This window comes from Euleptes europaea, chromosome 15, assembly GCF_029931775.1.
Source record: "Euleptes europaea isolate rEulEur1 chromosome 15, rEulEur1.hap1, whole genome shotgun sequence".
Classification (NCBI taxonomy): Eukaryota; Metazoa; Chordata; class Lepidosauria; order Squamata; family Sphaerodactylidae; genus Euleptes; species Euleptes europaea.
Window position 1 is genome coordinate 54,648,519 of NC_079326.1, and position 20,107 is coordinate 54,668,625.

General features: G+C 45.2%; 1 protein-coding gene across 1 annotated transcript; it reads right to left on the reverse strand.

Annotated features, from left to right (window-relative positions):
* Positions 1 to 3,469: 3,469 nt before the first annotated feature.
* NEMP2 (nuclear envelope integral membrane protein 2) lies at positions 3,470 to 14,810 on the reverse strand. The gene is made up of 8 exons (XM_056861559.1): positions 14,695 to 14,810; positions 12,400 to 12,628; positions 12,232 to 12,304; positions 11,509 to 11,602; positions 10,286 to 10,400; positions 7,091 to 7,316; positions 5,205 to 5,381; positions 3,470 to 3,692 (listed from the first exon to the last, which is right to left on the reverse strand). The coding sequence occupies exons 1-8, from the start codon at positions 14,782 to 14,784 to the stop codon at positions 3,470 to 3,472; spliced, it is 1,227 nt and encodes a 408-aa protein (XP_056717537.1). The 5' UTR covers positions 14,785 to 14,810.
* Positions 14,811 to 20,107: the final 5,297 nt, after the last annotated feature.

Sequence of the window (20,107 nt, forward strand, 5' to 3'; positions counted from 1 at the left end):
CCTGCTGAAGATGTCCTCCAGCCTACGGGGCCTTCTTCCCACAGAAGAGCCCCTTCCATGGGAGGAAGGCTTCCAACATTGCTGACTAGAGTGGTAGGATACAAGCCAAATACACTGCAATTCAAGGATACGGTATAAAAGCGGTTAATTTGGGGAAAACACTTAATTTCACATTTCTCCATAAACAAAGTGCCTGGGGGCCAGAGAAGATCCAGAAAGCCCTGGCCTGTAAATCCGAACGACTTCTAGAGGAGGAAAGGAGAACACGGTTAATACAGAAATGGGAGTATGGACACAGATGTAAGGGAAATGGACACACTACATTTCGAGGTGTTGTTTTTACACTTTTATGTTTTGTCAGACACTGGCAGGGTTGGTCTCTCATGTGCTTCTCAGTGTTAGATGATCCTGGCTCACTTCCTCCACAAACAACCGAGAGCAAAACTTTAAGCTCGAAGCTGAAGTCCTTTGGCTCAGGGGAGGGTGGCATCTGAAGCTGGGTGGAACTTGAGTGGGCCTCTCCGATTCAACCCTTCTGAAGCCAGATGGGCGACCTGACCACCTTAAAGGGAGACTTGTGTGGAGCCAAATCCCACTGGTTCCGTCGCCGGGGTCTTTCGGCAACCCGGTTAGTTGGCAAACGGCCGAGGAGGGTCCTAGAAATTGCCCTCCTTGGCTGCTAACGTGTGTGCTGGACCCGTCCCCGTGGTTGCCCGGACCGGGCTGCCGAGAAGAGGCGACCGATAGCTGTTCCCGACGTGGTTGAGACAAGCCGCGGCAGCTGAGGCAGGCAAATCCTTTTGTAAACTCCGGGCCAAGTTAGATTGGGAGGCCTCTGGTCGGCAGAGGTGCACCCTGCCTTTCTTGTTAACTGCAAGATCCACAAAGCTGGACGGGAGGGATGAAAAGGGGAACCCACGGATTAGGAAAGAAGCTCCTCCAGGTCCCTCACAACGCCCCGCGGAACAGCGCGGGGCGTTCTCTTTTCCTAAGCCTTAAGGGAAAGTTGAACGAGCTGAAGCAGAATTTGCCCAGGGATATCTGGGACCAAACACCAGAGGGTAGTCACTAGCTGTTTTTTTTTTTTTTTGCACTTCAACTTAAATGTACTGTACTGTAAATTTCTCACGACTTGTCTAAGTGTCCTTTAAAAAAAAAAAATCAGAAATGTATTTATTCTGTTTATGTCTGGGGGAGGGGGTGGGCAGGATAGGAAGAACCAAGCAGGTGGTGGGTGTTAAAATAGGGGAGGGGGGTATTTAAAAACCAAACTCGGCCGGTCAGCCAACTCGTAAAGAGCTTGCCTGCTAGAAGGTGAGGGGCCGCGCCCGTCTGGCGGGAGGCTGTAGAGCAGACGTGTTACGTTTACACTCCTGGATTGTGTTTTGAATCTGTCCCTTCGTTCCATGTGGGCGGTGGAACTGTACACGGGTTTTCATATTTGTGAGATTTGTTTTAAGATGTAGTGACCCCAAAAAATAATAAAGAGATTCACTGTACTCGTAGCCATACGCGAGCGCTTCTTTTATCTTTCGGTTTCTGTAACGGCACGCTGGTGAAGAATATCCTCTCTTGTTAAAACCAGTGGGGAAGCACCATGAAGATGGGAGGGTGGGAACAATTTTGCCTTGCCTTTCGAGAGCACGCTTAACTACTCACTGCAAATCAGACATTTAATTTATTTTGTTTATTTAAAACATTTGTTAGCCGCCTTTCCCACTTGCAGAAGTCAAGGCGGCTTACAATATAAATAAAACATGATAAAAAAAACAGTAAAAACAATTATGAAGCCTACAAAAGCCACAGTTTAAAAACTCCAATGAAGACTGTCAATAATAAAATCCTGAATCAAGCAAAATTCAGCCCTAAATAAAACTGTATTCAACTACCTCCTGAAGACCGACAATGAGGGGGGTCAGGTGCACCTGTCTAGGGAGGTTGTTCCATTGTGAGGCTGCCATGGAAAAGGCCCTCTCATGAACCCACCTAAACGAGTGTCTTTAATTGGTGAGAGAGTCTGGAGGACACCTCCCCGGGCAGGAACGTATGGGAGAAGGCAGCACTTCAGATACCACGGTCTCAAACCATGTAGGGTTTTAAAGGACAAAACCAACACCTTGAATATTTTTTTTCATACACACAGCTTATCTTCAAGTCAAGCAGTGCAGTCCAATCAACCACTTCAGTAATCATCTACCTTGGTGGTGTCAAACATAAGGTCCGTGGGCCAGATCTGGCCCCTTGAGAGCTCTTATCTGGCCCGTGAGCCAGCCGAGTCAGCCACCCCCACCCCCAGGGTCCTGATCTGGGCTGGTAAGGCATGGCCCGGCCTGACCAAATGACATTTATGTCATATCCGGCCCTTGTAACAAATGAGTTTGACACTCCTATCTCATACTGGTGGATGTGTAGACTTGGCCTTGGTTTACCCTCACATCTATGATGGAAGAATTAAAACTGTTTGCACAAATAGCTTTGTAGTGCCTAACCTCTGCAGGTTTCCTCTGCTCATGAGCCTACCGGGCACACCCCAATCAGACAGATCAGGACCCTGAGTAAAATTTCACAGTGGGTAGCCGTGTTAGTCTGTCTGCAGTAGTAGAAAAGGGCAAGAGTCCAGTAGCACCTTAAAGACTAACAAAAATATTTTCTGGCAGGGTATGAGCTTTCGTGAGCCACAGCTCACTTCTTCAGATACAGCTAGAAGGTGAATCCATCTGTCTTTAAGTAGAGGAGAGTGAATTCAGACAAGCATTAGTATGTAAATGTTAACAGTATGTAAATGTGATTAGGTGTGGTATGCAGAAGAGTGTGATGTCCAGGGGAGAGATGGGTCTGGAGAAATCAGCATTGGTAATGAGCCATGAATGCAAGGTCTTTATTCAGTCCAGGTAAATGCATTGACTTTAGTTTGAATATCAACTGTAATTCAGCAGTCTCTCTTTCCAATCTCCCTTTGAAATTCCTTTGTAAGAGAACTGCTACTCTTAAATCTGCAACAGAATGTCCTGGAAGGTTGAAATGTTCTCCCACTGGTTTTTGAATATTGTGGTTTCTGATGTCAGACTTATGTCCATTTAATCTTTGTCTAAGAGACTGACCTGTTTGTCCAATGTAGATTGTGGAAAGGCATTGCTGGCATGTGATGGCATAAATCACATTAGAAGATGAGCAGGAGTATGAACCTGAGATAGTATGGCTGAGTAAAGTTTGTAAGTGGAGATGCTGACTGGAGGAAAATTTGCCCTGCCAGCCTCCTATTCAGAGTTTAAAAACACCTTCACTTAGTAGAACAGCTGGTTGAAGGGCACCTTCGAGGATCGCAGATGTTCCTTTAAATCCCACGGCAATCTTAGCTGCAGTGCGGGAATCAGTCCTTTAGAGATCACGGTTGCCCTCTGCAGCCCAACTAGCAGAATTTCCCAGCTCTGTACTGTGAGTTTTGCCGGTCTCCCCTTGACAGAGCGGCTCAAAGAAATTCTCTGCTACGGACAGGCAAGCAGTTCTGTGGTGGCATTTGTTCCCTCTCCTCTTCCTCCTGAAAGGGGTCTGTTTGCTGGTCCGGTTCTGACTCGGTCTCCGAGGTAAAAAGCTGCTCCTCTAAGAGGGCTCCTCCGATGCCGTACTGTTCATCGTGGGCCTTCGTTTCTTCAGGTGACACGTGCGGTGATCCCAGAACGAAGTTCGCAAATCTGAAGGCAAAGGGAAACGTGAGCGGAGAGAATCATCAGGCAGGTTAAAATGTGGAACTCCCTGCCCCAGGATGGGGTGATGGCTGCCAACTTGGAAGGCTTTAAGAGGGGAGTGGACATGTTCATGGAGGAGAGGGCTATCCACGGCTACTAGTAAAAATGGATACTAGTCATGATGCATATCTATTCTTTCCAGGATCAGATGAGCATGCCTATTATATTGGGTGCTGTGGAACGCAGGCAGGATGGTGCTGCTGCAGTCGTCCTGTTTGTGGGCTTCCTAGAGGCCCCTGGTTGGCCACTGAGTGAACAGACTGCTGGACTTGATGGACCTTGGTCTGATCCAGTATGGCCTTCCTTACGTTCTTAGGAAGAAATCTAAAAATGGCCTGAGAGGACCCTGTTAGAAACACAATCTGCATTTGCTGTATGAATACCATCCACTGCAGCTCTTCGGCCCATTTTAAATTTAATTACCGCATATACTCGCGTATAAGCTGAGTTTTTCAGCCCCCCCAAAAAAGTTTAAGTGATTGTGGATGTTTGAGATCATAATTTTAAATGGTCCCAGACATGCATATACATTTTTAAAAAAACATATTACTCAGACATTTAGCATGGTAAAAACCTCTTCCCTGGGGCAGAACTATTAAAGTGGACTCCACCAAGGACAGATCTGTGAGCCAGGATCCGAGATTCCTGTTAAGTCCCACTTAAGGATCTTTAGATTTAATTGGAAGTAATTCCCCCCAGAAGACCAAATGCTAGGTCGGAACTGGTTGTTCAGAATGCCTTGTCTTTGAAAGGAAGTCTCTGAATTGGCGCACCTACGTAACCCGTTGCTTGCAAGTTTCCATGAACTCACATGAACGCATGAAGCTACCTTATACTGAATCAGTGCATACTGAATCAGACCCTTTGTCCATCAGGGTCAGTACTGTCTACTCAGACTAGCAGTGGCACTCCTGTAGAGGTCTTTCGTATCTTCTGCTAACTGGAGACACCAGGGATTGAACCTGGGACCTTCTGCATGCCGAGCAGATGCTCTGTCACTGAGCCATGACCCCTCCCAATGCTTGGGAACCTACAGAGTTTCTGTAATTCATTTTTATGATCTGAGAAAAGCATAGAATCATAGAGTTGGGACCACCAGGCTCATCTATTCCAAGCCCCTGCCCCATGCAGGAAATTCACAGCTCCCCCCTGCCCCCCCCCACACAGTGACCCCTACTCCATGCCCAGAAGAGGACAACAAAAACACTCCAGGATCTCTGGCCAATCTGGCCTGGAGTCGAATGTTGTTCTGACGGACCGTCTCTCCTTCTGTCCTTGTGCAGCTTTACTCTGCCAGGGTCCGAACCTCCACTGCCGGATTCGGGCATCTTCAGTTGCTCTCCCTCTCTTTTGCAACAGCCTCCTAGAAAAGGATCTGGAAAGCCCTGATCCTGCTAATCTTCTGGGAAGTGTAAAACCAATTTTGAGTTGTCAGGGATGCCAAGAAATGGTTCTTACTTCTGAGGGGACCGCAGCTTGACCACGGCTACCCATGAGGGGAAATCGGGGCTCCTGCAGAAGGCCCGCAGCTCCTCCAAAGCTTCGAGGGTTTCTGATTCACCCTGTTCTCTGTACTCCTCTTCGGTCAGAGAACGAACCTCTGGCTTGTCTGCTCTGAAATACCAACGGGCCTTTCTAGAGGAGAAGCAAAATAAGACTGGTCTTTTGAAATTGTATCGTGGATTTGAAATGCAAATGGCACACTAATGTACTTAGAAGAAGAACAAGAAGAGTTGGTTTCTATATGCTGACTTTCTCTACCACTTAAGGAAGTATCAAACTGGCTTACAGTCACCTTCCCTTCCCCTCCCCACAACAGACACCCTGTGAGGTAGGTGGGGCTGAGAGAGCTCTAAGAGAGCTGTGACAAGCCCAAGGTCACCCAGCTGGCTTCGTGTGTAGGAGTGGGGAAACAAATCCAGTTCACCAGATTAGCCTCCGCTGCTCATGGGGAGGGGTGGGGAAGCGAACCCGGTTCTCCAGATTAGTATTCGCCGCTCATGTGGAGGAGTGGGGAAGCGAACCCAGTTCACCAGATTAGCGTCCATCGGTCATGTGCAAGAGTGGGGAATCGAACCCGGTTCTCCAGATTAGAGTCTGCCACTCATGTGGAGGAGTGGGGAATCGAACCCAGTTCACCAGATTAGAGTCCGCCACTCATGTAGAGGAGTGGGGAATCAAACCTGGTTCTCCAGATTGGAGTCTACCGCTCTTAACCACTACACCATGATGGCTTACTGAAACCGGCCATCAGAAAATTATGTCTTGAAATACAGGACGCTAAAATAAACTGTGCCAAAATATGCTGGAATATGTGAAATGCCAAAATTATGCAGTTTAAGCTAATGCACGTTTCCTTATTTTGCAAACTTAAATTGTTTCTTTCAGCCGTCTCCTGAAATTTCGCCAAGCCTTGCCCATATAGTTTCAAGCCTGTTGCAGCGTTCTTAAGGATTACAAAGTTTCAGTGCATACAAAAATCCATACATTTAAGTGCTTGTGCCCACTGTGGAAACACACGCTCCATTTTCGTTTCGACCCACAATCCTCTCCCCAGATCAAGCTCAGGCCGCACCAGTTCCGTGTGTTCACAATGGTCATTTATGCATGGTTGCTTTAACCCTCCTTTATTCCCCGTTTCACCCAGGATCAAATTTTTCAGTATGCACACTACCTCATTCCTTGGAAGCTCAACGCTATTTCGATGCAAAATAAACCCGGCTTTTCCTATTCCTCTTCTGGCCAGAATTAAACTGTTGATCCTGGCTCATTCCAGAGACACAGAGCGTGCGTACAACTTTCTCGGGTTGAGCTTCGCCCCACCCTTTTCCAAACCCCTCTTCAAGGCAGCATGAAGAAAGCCAAACAGGGGAAGCACAGAAGTTTGACTTCTCTCACAGCCAATCATGAAACAGTGTGTAAAGACGCGGGGATTCAAGTGCTTCCTGCTACCTCGGAGCTCTTTATGAGCAAAGAAAGGCTTTTTTAAAACGAGTCTTGGATTTCTCCACCCCCCTTTCAGATTGCTCCGTTTTTTGTTTTCTGTTCTTAAAATGCTTTTTTACGTAGCAGTTGGGTTTGGGGGGGAAGGATATCTTCTCTCATGAGGTAAGCCAATTACAGAGCAGCATTTAAAGGGGTGGGACTTGATTTGAACTTGGGAGACTGCTTTTCTGTATTCATGCCTCCATTAGCACACAGTTTCGTCCTTGATCATTCCAGTTAATGCATAGTTTCCCCCAAACCGGGTTACTTTGATCCTGACTGAAACGGGGAAGAAAGGAAGTTAAAGCGCCCATGCATAAATGACCAATAACAGGGGACCCAGTCCAAAAGATACTAACCTACCAATGCTGCAGAACATTCGAAGTGGGTAATGCAAGATTTTTGAGCAGAGGAGGGTGGCGATCGCCGCACAGGCAACCTGAGGGATGGCGATGCCCAGATAAATTAAAACCAAGCCCATCAGCTGCAGCGTCCACATCAAGAGGTTCATACTTTGTTCGCTGACAAGGGGTCTGTGCAGGTAGCAAGCGGCAAAGCTGACGGATCCGGCTATCAGGACGTATCCTGCAAAAAAAAAAAAAAATTGTAAAAGGGGCGAGCGAGCTTTAGGTCCAGTAGCATCTTGGAGACCAACAAGATGTATATTGATGCAGCGTTTACATTTTTTGGTAAATGAATTCCATAAATCCATTCACAATGTCGTACCGCTGCAAGAGACTTGGATGACTGAGGACTTTGACCTTTCCAATTTCTACTCATTAATAGCTCCTGCTGCCTTGAGTCAAAAGGCCGGTAGACCCTCTGGTGGGCTGGGGATATTTGTTTCCACCAGCTTGAAAGCATAGGTTAAACAGATTTTATTTATTCACAATGTCATGCTCTTCCAGAGGTTTCTGTAAGATTTATTTTGTGCAATCATTCTATCTAGAAGATATTATCACAGATGCTTGGTTTTGCAGTTCTCAAAAGTGTGAATTTGTGTCCGCAGAGATATGTTTTGCAGTTCTCAAAAGTGTGAATTTGTGTCTGCAGAGATATGTCTCTTCTTCATGGCAAAAATGTTATAAAATAAACATACAGAGTTGAGAAAAAGACCTTAATCCTCTTGTTCCTTTGCAAATCAATGTACACAGAATCAACCCCTTACCTCTTAAGTGCTAAGTTTCAAGAAATTCAATGAACAGAAGATTGTTTGGAGTTGAATAGATCTGCTCAAGGAGCTAAGTGTGAGGAGGGAGGGGCACGCAGGAAAAATGAAAGTGAAACCTTTCCACAAGTCCTGGATCTTTGTCTGTATAGCCTGAGGTTTATCATATTATTTGCTCCCTGGTGGAGAAAACCAGGCTGTAACCAGGCTGTAAAAGAGACCTAGTTTGGGAATATTTTAATGAGTATGGATAAGGCAGGCATTATGCGCAAAATGCAAACACGGCAACAAAGAAGGGCTTGGTGGCCTGAATGAAGCAACATCACGAGAAGTGCTTTTTATGTAGAAAACCATGATTTAAATCCAGTCTTACTGACCAGTGACTTAAATCGTGATTTAAATTGATTTGAACACACATGAACATATGAAGCTGCCTTATACTGAATCAGACCCTTGGTCCATCAAAGTCAGTATCTTCTACTCAGACCAGCAGCGGCTCTCCAGGGTCTCAGGCTGAGGTCTTTCCCATCACCTTCTTGCCTGGTCCCTTTAACTGGAGATGCCGGAGATTGAACCTGGGACCTTCTGCATGCCAAGCAGATGCTCTACCAAGGAGCCACAGCCCCTATCAAATCCACCCTGCTTGGAAATAAGGCCCAGTGCGTTTTCAGTGATGCTTACTGCAAAGTAAGAGTGCAGACAGCTGCAGGCTTAAGATAGAGCAGGGGTGCCCAGCATGGTGGGTGCCGTCACAAAACGGCTGCTGCAGGAGGCAGATCCAGCCACAAAATAGCTGCCGCAGCTTACCTTAAATTACACAGGGAAGATTCTTGTGCTGTGGTGGCAGCTGCAGGCAAAGCAACATTTTTAAAAATCCGTACAGCCAATCTAATCTTTAATGGCCAGTCAGAAGCCCCACCTGTCCACGCCCATTTTCTAAACACTTGGTAGGCGTCAAAGAAAGTGCCAGTGGGCCCATGGGTATAGGGTTGCCAGGTCCCTCTTTGCCACCAGTGGGAGGTTTTTAGGGCAGAGCCTGAGGAGGGTGGGGTTTGGGGAGGGGAGGGACCTCAATGCCATAGAGTCCAATTGCCAAAGTGGCCATTTTCTCCAGAGGAACTGAACTCTATCAGCTGGAGGTCAGTTGTAATAGCAGGAGATCTCCAGCTAGTATCTGGAGGTTCTTCTTCCAAAGTCGCACAGAAACAATAAGTTCAAGCAATCTCAATATATTCCAATAGTGATCCAAACAAAATCCAACTACTGGTATCCTAATACAGTTTCACAACATTCAAGTTACAAGGTAAGATTTTGCCAAAAATATATATAAATAAACACAGGTAAGTATAAACTTCATTTATATTCTCTCATCAGATGTCAGACAGGTTGTATTTATTTATATATATTTTTGGTGAAATCTTACCTTGTAACTTGAATGTTGTGAAACTGTATTAGGATACCAGTAGTTGGATTTTGTTTGGGTCAGTATTGGAATACATTGAGATTGGTTGAACTTATTGTTTCTGTGTGAATTTGGAAGAATTACTGAGTACACACAAGTGTCGACTTGTTGCTAGTACCTGGAGGTTATTGCTGTGTTCCGTATGAAAAAATACTGAAATAATAAACAAAATTACAAATAAACCTAAAAAAATAATAATGAAAACATTTATAATCAAATTAATTTATGGTACTTGCATTTGATCATAAAATGTTTTCATTATTATTTTTTAGGTTGATGCCTTGATAAAGATTATTGAAACTTTACCCAATCCCGGGAAATAAAGTTGGCATGGCATATGGCACAGCATAGATTGCAAGGGCAAGTAATGCTCATAGAAAAATTGGCAATTATACCAGATTTGAAAAAACTGCAAGGGCATATCATGCCTATGTATTCAGATGTGTAAATCTGCATGTATATGAGAAACTAAATGATTGTAAGTTTGTATGAAGTATATACAACATACAGTAAAAGCAAATAAGGTTTATTTGTAATTTTGTTTATTATGTCGGTATTTTTCCATACGGAACACAGCAATAACTATATACCGATTTTCACTGGTTACCAGTATCTGGAGGTTGGCAACCCTACACAGGCACCACGCTGAGGGCCCCTGGGATAGAGTCGCACTTGCACATCTGCTCCAGCAACACTGAGTGACAATTACTCTCGTCTGTGAAACCTCTGCTGCGCATCTGTCAAAAAAACTGCTTTCCTCCAACTAATAATATAAACCGTACCTAGTATATCTGAGCGTGAGTAAATGTCATGTTTTTCAGACTTCGCATTTTATGAATGAAGACAGCTGTCGAGCAAAAAAAGGGTAGCATTCAGTTTCACACACTATTTTGACAGGACAGATGCCTCTGCTCATTCTCTTACCTACTAAGTAGAGTGTATAATCGTACCAGAGTAGTTTCAAATCCTCTTTCAACGTATAAAAAAAATAGAGAGAACAGAACCAGCATCCGCTCATTAAAATCCAGAAGGTGCTGAGCTGCCGGGGAAAAGGAGAGGGAAATGAGCGACTCTTTGGTACGTTTATTTATATACTGCACAAACACATGCATAAATGGGGGCCCACCCTTCACTAGAGATGGCATCTCCCCAAACGACAAACTGAGGTTAGAATAGAAAAGAGCCAGAGTCCAGTAGCACCTTAAAGACTAACAAAATTTCATGTGGGGTAGGAGCTTTCGTGAGCCGCAGCTCACTTCTTCAGATACAGCTAGAATGTGAGTCCTTCTATCCTTAAGCAGAGATGAGTGACTAAGACACATGATGGCAATGTAAATTTCAAAAGCAAGTAAATGACATTAGCAGGCATGACTGGATTAGATGTGATATGCAGAGGGGTAGTAGGCATGGAGAAATCAGCATCGGTAATGAGACAGGAATCCCAGGTCCCTATTCAATCCAGGAGACCAGATATAGAAATGAGCAAGAGTCCAGTCGCACCTTAAAGACTAACAACATTTCTGGCAGGGTCAGAGCTTTCATGAGCCACAGCTCACTTCTTCAGGTACAGCTAGAATGAGAGTCCATCTATCCTTAAGCAGAGAACAGCGAATCAGACACACAATGGCAATGTAAATTTCTAAAGCTAGTAAATGACATTAGCAGGCGTGATTGGATTAGATGTGATATGCAGAGGGGTAGTAGGCATGGAGAAATCAGCATTGGTAATGAGACAGGAATCCCAGGTCCCTATTCAGTCCAGGAGAAAGCATTGTCTTGAGCTTCATTATTAGTTGTAATTCAGCAGTCTTGCTAACCTCCCTTTACAATCCCTTTGTAAGAGAACTGCTACTCTCAAATAAGCAACTGAATGTCCTGGAAGGTTAAAATGATGGTTAGAATGATGGAGGAAAAGGTTATCCCAAAAAAACTTATCTCGAAAGAACGGGCAGGATAAATACGGAAACTTCTGCCACCATGCAGTCAATTTAACTCAGACGTACTAAAAGGGGCGTTAGATGGATTTTCTTCCAGAGTCCAACATGAACAAAAGTTCAATTAATACGAGAACCCTGACAAAAAGTGCAATAAATACTGGATGACTTAGATCATCTGCCTTATTTTAATATTACTCCTGGAACGCTTACCTTGGGAATAAACCTTTTAAGCATCAACAGGAAGAAGACCAATGTAGCGAGAACGCCAAACGCCACTCCAGCAGAATAATAGAACGTGACGCTTCTGTTTAGAAAGAACAGAGTGACGTGGTTAAAGCTTTTGCAGAAAAGTGATTGGCATCAAATGTACCGAAATTCAAAAAGACCACTTGACTGAAGCATTAGAGACCCATAGCCGAAGGTGTAGTTGCAGACAAATAAGAAGGAAGAGGAGAAGATAGAAGAAAGAAGAAGAGTTGGTTTTTACTTGCTGACTTTCTCTACCACTTAAGGGAGGCTCAAACCGGCTCACAATCACCTTCCCTTCCCCTCCCCACAACAGACACCCTGTGAGGTAGGTGGGGCTGAGTGAGTGTGACTAGCCCAAGGTCACCCAGATGGCTTCATGTGTAGGAGTGGGGAAACAAATCCAGTTCACCAGATTAGCCTCAGCTGCTCATGTGGAGGAGTGGGGAATCAAACCCAGTTCTCCAGATCAGAATCCACAGCTCCAAAGATACTAAACAATGTACTGTAATCATAATGAAAAAGTGTGAAATATTGCGAGAATTACCAAAAATGTGACACGAAGTAAGCACATGCTGTTGGGAAAACGACATTGATAGACTTGCTCGAAAACGCAATATCTGCAAAGTGCAATAAGGCGAAGTGCAATAAAACAAGGTGTGCCTGTAAAGGAAAACTAACACTTACCTACTTAGGTTGTGAGCAAAATGGAAGAGGAGGCCCCCAGCAATGAACAAGAGGAACAGTTTCTTATCCAACACTGGAACAAATAAAAATAGCAGACTGTTAAAGTCCAAGCATGCTCTTCTGCAGACATCTTCCCACTCATTCAAGCTCTCTTTAGCTTCTACTCACTGGTTTGTTGAACGTCCATGGTGTAAGGCCCGTTGTTCTCTGGTTGGACCCGGAAGCATGTCCGCTCTCCGTACTGGGCCACGGTTACAACGGTTTCATTAGATGTCCCCGATTGCCAAATGTTTTGAACGACGCACTTTAAAAAGGCAAACAGAGTTTCTGCACTTTGGCAATGACTTTCTTCGGGGATGGACGCCACCCTGAACGTTCCCGTGCTGTTGATTTTCACCTGAGAAAGAAGGAGCTCTTTGAGTAAGTTTGGAATCAGAAATGCTATCTTGATGACAAGCCGAAGACATTTAGACTGTCAAAAGTGAGGAAGCAACACATGCTAGTTTAACTAGCATCTGGGAGACCCAGGTTCGAATCCCCACTCATGTTGTGGAAGCTCGCTGGGTGACCTTGGGCCAGACATACTCTCTCAGCCTAACCTATCTCTCACAGGGTTGTTGTGAGGATAAAATGGAGGCGAGGAGAATGAGGTTAAACACTTTGGGTCCCATTGGGGAGAAAGGTGGGTACAAATGAAGTAAATAAAATAAATCATTTCTTTGGGAGACCAGAAACTTTATTTAATCACCGTAGAGATACCAAATTCAGGGGGTCCCCTGCCTTTCTGAGCCTGTAGGGACCTTTGCAATTCTGGAGGTGGAACCAACCACAAAATGGCAGATGCTGGTAAAACTACATTATTTTCATCTGCATAGCCAATCAGATCTTCAGTGGCCAATCAGAAGCCTTGATGGTCAACAGCCTCATCTGGTCCCGCCCACCTTTGGAAAGGACTTGGTGGGAACCAAAACTATTCCAACGATGGGGATCCTTTATTTTGTTTGATTTCATTTACTTGGTTTATAGCACACCTTTCTCACCGACACCCAAAGCAGATGTCAAACTTTAAAGACAGTTCAGTCTGACAAATAAGGACCTCTACTATACAACGCAGTCTGTCTAGGACTGTCGAACTGGAAGAGCGTGCAGATCCTCTGACTCATTCTTGTTTTTGTTACTGCAATCTTTCACAAAATAGTCCACGTAAGAATGCGCGAGAAGGACAACGTGGGGCATTTATCAAGATACAGCACCCCTTATTCCATATTGGAATAGAAATGAACCCAATGTATGGGTAAAGGAAAGCATCTTCAGGTATATTTGACTACGGAATTTCCAGACAAAATAAAATACAAATAGGGGTAGCCTTATAGTTGTTAGCAGCAGATATTATTATTTTTCTTAAATGTTAACTGTCACAGATTGTGAGACTAAGGTAGGACTTTGTACTTGATCTGCATTTGAAACGTTTCCTTGGTTTGGCAGGAACTGTGGTATTTGCTTTATCTGTTTGCATATGCATTTAGAAAATAAAGGGGAGATAAATATATATATAACCAGACTTTTTGAGCTGGAATGCAACCATGACTCACAGGTAGGACGCCAATTTGCTTTCTGATGGTTCAGTGTACACAAAATTATTAAATATATTGTCTAAATTAACATTCAGACTGTGTGTATGAAGTGCATATAAAACATAAATGAATTTCGTGCTTAGACTTGAGTCCCATCGCCAGGATATCTCATTATTTACGTGCATATATTCCAAAATTCGGAAAGATCCAAAATTCAGATCACTTCTGGTCCCAAGCAGTCCGGATAAGTGATACATAGTGTGTGTAGCCCAGAGTAGCTGATACTGCTTTTCACCTTCTATGCAAAGAGGTCAAACCCACTCTGGGTAAGAAGCACGGAACTGCCCCCAAAGTCCCAGCCTCCAAGAGCAATGAAAACGTGCTGCAGATGATTTTCCAACCTTACCTAAATGACACAGTGCAATCCTAAAGAGAGTTACACCAGTCTAAGCTAATTGAAATGAATGGGCTTAGCCTGGAGTAACTCTCTTTAGGATTCCACAAGCGCACTGAAATGAATGAGCTTAGAATGAAGTACGGTAACTCTCTTTAGAATTGCACTGTTAAAGAGCATTTCTGTCGCAGTTTGCTTAGAACCAGCTGATTTCAAACAGATTTCTTCCCAAACCAGCATGCAACTTATTCACAGCCACCCGAGGCAGAGATTATACCCTCCGAGGTCCAGGGAAGTCAATGGGTTTCGAAAGGAATCGTTTTGCTTAGAATGATTATTTTATCTTGACCATTTTATTCTTTTTTTTAAAAAATCAAATAAGAATGGAAGAATCTTGTCTTCTTTTATTCATATTCCCCATCTTGATTATCTGATGCTTTGCCGAGAAAAACGCCCATCACATTAACATTGTATGACCCAACGGTGCAACTGTACCTGTATACTTGACCAAGTGTTTTTTAAATGTATTGCTCCGTTTGGAATGTAGCAATAACAGTTTGACTCCGACGTACGCACCACATCCATTGCCTTCAGATTTCTACAGTTACCATCTACGGACAGGAAAAAGGAAGAACATTGCAAAACCTGAACATGTATGTACTATTATTTTAACCAACAGCGCAAAAGGAGCAACCCCAACATAAAACTGAACTGGAAACCTAGGAGGTTAAGGGTAACACTATAAAAAGGAATTAAACAAACTATATTTTTAATCTAGCAGTACGCTTAAAAACACATTTAAAACAAAGCAGGCTTCTAGGCCATACCTGCCATAAACTGTGCAATACACTATGCACCTATTGCAGAAAAATAAGAAGAGCTGGTTTGTATCCCTTGATTTTCTCTACCTTAAAAGAATCTCAAAGCGGCTTGCAACCACCTTCCCTTCCCCTCCCCACAACAGACACCTTGTGAGGTAGGTGGGGCTGAGAGAGTTCAGAGAGAACTGCGATTGGCCCAAGGTCACCCAGCAAGCTTTATGTGGAGGAGTGGGGAATCAAACCTGGTTCTCCAGATTAGAGTCCGTCGCTCATGTGGAGGAGTGGGGAACCGAACTCGGCTCTCCAGATTAGAGTCTGCTGCTCTTAACCGCTACACCACGCTGGCTCTCTAAAGTACCACAGATTCTTTAAAGTACAGCTAATTAATCTAGTGAAACAATATACATGGACCAGATCCATTTCGGCCAAGAAGGCCTTCCTCAGGGGTCACAGCCTACTAGTATGTACACACGAGGTGAAGGATAAAATGGTGTTGTAAACCGTGTGAGGTCATGTGGTTGCAATCCCAAATGAGTACTAAAGTGAAAATAACTTTCAGAATTTTACATCTAACTCATGTTCTTAACAGCCATCTCAACAGGAATGCAAAAAGGGTTCTCATTCCGGACACGGCAATTCCTTCACTCCCGTGCGGATGCGTGAACTGCAGTAGCGACATGATAAAACGTAGCTCTTCCCATTCCCGGTTTCTTGCTGCGGGTCTGGATCCAACCCTTCCCAAAGGATGGAGAAGAAAGGACCCAACTGGGGTTGCCATCTACGGATTGGGAAACACCTGGAGGTTTTGGGGGTGGAGCCTGAAGAGGGCAGGGTTTGGGGAGGAGGGGGATTTCAATGGGATCTAATGCCATAGAGTCCACCCTCCAAAGCAGCCATTTTTCTCCAGGGGAACTGATCTCCGTTGCCTGGAGATCAGCTGTAATAGCGGGAGATCTCCAGCCACCACCTGGAGGCTGGCAATCCAAGAGACACTGAATAAATTGAAATATTTTCTGGTAGGGTATGAGCTTACCCTACCAGAAAATATTTTTGTTAGTCTTTAAGGTGCTACTGGACTCTTGCCCTTTTCTGCTACTGCAGACAGCCTAACACGGCTACCCTCTGTGAATAAATTGAGTTAGACACTGCAGGGTAATGCAGACAGCACTGGGCCAGGACCCCAGGTTCAAATCCCTGCTCTGCCACAGAAGAGCCAGTGCGGTGTAGCAGTCGAGCGTCAAGCCCCGAGTCTTGAGACTCAAGTGTCAAGATCTGGGAGACCCGAGTTCGAATCCCCCCTGGTGCCACGGACGTTCGCTGGGTGACCTCGGGCAGGTCACTCTTTCGGCCTAACCCACCTCACAGGTAATTCAGTGGGTAGCTGTGTTAGTCTGTCTGTAGTAGAAAAGGGCAAGAGTCCAGGAGCACCTTAAAGACTCACATACATATTTTCTGGCAGGGTATGAGCTTTCGTGAGCCACAGCTCACTTCTTCAGATACAGCTAGAATGTAAATCCATCTGTCTTTAAGTAGTGAATGAATTCACACAAGCATTAGTATGTAAATGTGAATAGCAGGCCTGATGGGATTACCACACCTAATCCCATCACGCCTGCTATTCACATTTACATACTGTTCACATTTACATACTAATGCTTTTCTGAATTCACTCTCCTCTACTTAAAAAGGGCAAAAGTCCAGTAGCACCTTAAAGACTAACAAAAATATTTTCTGGTAGGGTATGAGCTTTTGTGAGCCACAGCTCACTTCTTCAGAAAGCTCCTACCCTGCCAGAAAATATTTTTGTTAGTCTTTAAGGTGCTACTGGACTCTTGCCCTTTTTGACTACTGCAAACAGACTAACACGGCTGCCCACTGTGAATTATCTCCTCTACTCAAAGGCAGGTGGATTCACATTCTAGCTGCATCTGAAGAAGTGAGCTGCGGCTCACGAAAGCTCGTAACCCTGCCAGAAAATGTTCTTGTTAGTCTTTAAGGTGCTACTGGACTCTTGCCCTTTTTAAGCAGAGGAGAGTGAATTCAGACAAGCATTAGTATGTAAATGTTACCAGTATGTAAATGTGAATAGCAGGCGTGAGGGGATTAGGTGTGGTAATCCCATCAGGCCTGCTATTCACATTTACATACTAATGTGTGTGTGAATTCACTCTCCTCTACTTAAAGACAGATGGATTCACATTCTAGCTGCATCGGAAGAAGTGAGCTGCGGCTCACGAAAGCGCGTAACCCTGCCAGAAAATGTTCTTGTTAGTCTTTAAGGTGCTACCGGACTCTGGCCCTTTCCTACCACCTCCCAGGGTTGTTGGGAGGACTGAACGGAGGAGAGGAGGCAGAGGTGAGCCGCTCCGCGTCCCCAAAGGCGCACTCAACGCCAAAAAAGAGCTGGGAAGCCCTGCTCTCCAAGGCCCCCCGCGCCCCCCTGGCTTACCCGCAGCTAAGGCCAGCTCGCCGCCGCCCGCCGCCGCCAGCGAGCCCAGCTGCAACAGCAGCAGCAGCAGCGGCGCCAGATGTGGCCGCGGCGCGCGCAGGCGGCGAGCCCTGGAGCGCACGGCGCCGGCCGGCGGAGCGCGGCACCCCATGCCGGGCTGGGCAGGCGGGGAGGCGGCGGCCATGGCGGGCCGGCGGCTCCTCCTCCCTGCCGGGGAGGCGGCCAGCCGAGGGGCCGGCCCGGAGCAGCCGCCGGGAGGAGCCACCCAAGGCCGCCTGCGCTCGGGCGGCAGCGCCGGGGATGCTCTACCTGCCCCGGCCCTTTGTGCAGGCTCCCTGGCCAGGCTCGCTCCAAGCCCTTTTGTCCTGCGGCTTTAGAAACGTGGAAATGGTTCAAGGCTTGCTGTTCCTTGGCTCCACATTCAACCCAAAGGGAGGCTGCAGCCAAGAAATCAGGAGGAGATTGGAGGGAGGGACATTAATAATCTGAGATATGCTGATGACGCTACATTATTGGCAGAAAAGAGTGAAGATTTGAAACGACTACTGCTGAAAGTTGAAAGAGAAAGTGCCAAAGCAGGACTACAGCTGAACATCAAGAAAACAAAAGTAATGACTACCGGAGAATTGCACAACTTTAAGGTTGACAATGAGGAAATTGAAATTGTTCAAGACTTTCTATTCCTTGGCTCCCCCATCAACCAAAAGGGAGGCCGCAGCCAAGAAATCAGAAGGAGATGGAGACTGGGAAGGGCAGCCGTGAAGGAGCTAGGAAAGATTTGGAAGTGCAAGGATGTGTCACTGGCCACCAAGACTAGATTAATTCATGCCATCGTATTCCCTATTACTATGTATGGGTGTGAAAGCTGGACAGCGAAGAAAGCAGTCCACGCAATCCGTAACCCTCTCCTCCAGCACCACATTTCAAAGGAATCTACTTTCTTCTGATAGGAAGAAAGTAGATTCCTTTGAAATGTGGTGCTGGAGGAGAGGGTTACGGATTGCGTGGACTGCCAAAAAAACAAATCGGTGGGTTCTAGATCAAATCAAGCCTGAACTGACCCTAGAAGCGAAAATGACTAAACTGAGGCTGTCGTATTTTGGTCACGTCATGAGACGACAAGAGTCACTGGGAAAGACAGTCATGCTAGGAAAAGTTGAGGGCAGCAGGAAAAGAGGAAGACCCAACAAGAGATGGATGGACTCAATAAAGGAAGCCACAGCCTTCAATTTGCAAGATCTGAACAAGGCTGTCAAAGATAGGACATTTTGGAGGACTTTCATTCATAGGGTCGCCATGAGATGAAAGCAACTTGACGGCACTTAACACACAAACACAGAGAAATGCCACATCACAGTCCCAACGTCAAAGGAGACACTCCATCCCCCCAACTCACCTTGCTCCTTCCTTCCTTCGTTTGCATAGCTATTAGCAGCCACCGTTTGCATAGCTCACCCGTAGCTGTGATTGTGCATGGCCCCTTGAGGGGATTCTTGAGGCAAACACCAAAGTCGCGTTATGCCAGCCCCATGGCGCAGAGTGGTCAGCTGCAGTCCAAGCTGTGCTCCTAACCTGAGCTCAATCCCAACGGAAGTTGGGATGTGACATCAACCCATGGGTCAGGAATCACCCAGTACTTGCACAGGGGACCTTTACCTTTTAAAGTAATGCACTCACTTCCGCAATGACGGTTCAGCGTGAAAAACTAATATATATATATATATATATATATATATATATATATATATATATATATATATATATATATATATATATATATATATATATATATATATATATATATATGCGGGGCATATGCAGCATAACTAATATCCATTCTAACTAACAGCCATGAATACCCCTCTCCTCCATGAATATGTCCACTCCCCTCTTAAAGCCTTCCAAGCTGGCAGCCATCACCACATCCTGGGTCAGGGAGTTCCACAATTTAACTATGCATTGTGTGAAAAAATACTTCCTTTTGTCTGTTTTGAATCTCTCACCCTCCAGCTTTAGCAGATGACCCCGTGTTCTTAACCATGGATAATTTTGTAGACCTCTATCATGTCTCCCCTCAGCTGCCTTCTTTCCAAGCTAAACAGCCCTAAGCGTCTTAACCGCTCCCCATAGGACAGTTGCTCTAGTCCCCTAATCATTTTGGTTGCTCTTTTCTGCACCTTCTCAAGCTCTGTAATATCCTTTTTTAGGTGTGGTGACCAGAACTGTACACAGTATTCCAAGTGCGGTCTCACCATAGATTTGTACAAGGGCAGTATGATATCAGCAGTTTTATTCTCTATTCCTCGTCTAATTATAGCCAGCATGGAATTTGCCTTTTTTACAGCAGCCGCACACTGGGTTGACATCTTCATTGAGCTATCCACTACCACTCCAAGATCCCTTTCTTGGTCTGTCGCTGACAGCACAGATCCCATCAGTGTATATGTGAAGTTGGGATTTTTTTGTCCCAATATGCATCACTTTACACTTACTCACATTGAATCTCATTTGCCATTTTAATGCCCATTCTTCCAGTAGGCAGAGATCCTCTGGAGCTCTTCACAGTCCGATTTTGTTTTAACTACCCTAAATAATTTAGTGTCATCTGCAAACTTGGCTACTTCACTGTTTAACCCCA

Coding starts and splice junctions, on each gene's coding strand:
- NEMP2 (XM_056861559.1), bottom strand. CDS start 14,784: ATGGATGTGGTGCGTACGTCGGAGTCAAACTGTTATTGCTACATTCCA. Junction 12,305..12,399: donor CATGGACGTTCAACAAACCA/GTGAGTAGAAGC, acceptor TATTTGTTCCAG/TGTTGGATAAGAAACTGTTC. Junction 3,693..5,204: donor AAGCTGCGGTCCCCTCAGAA/GTAAGAACCATT, acceptor CTTTGCCTTCAG/ATTTGCGAACTTCGTTCTGG.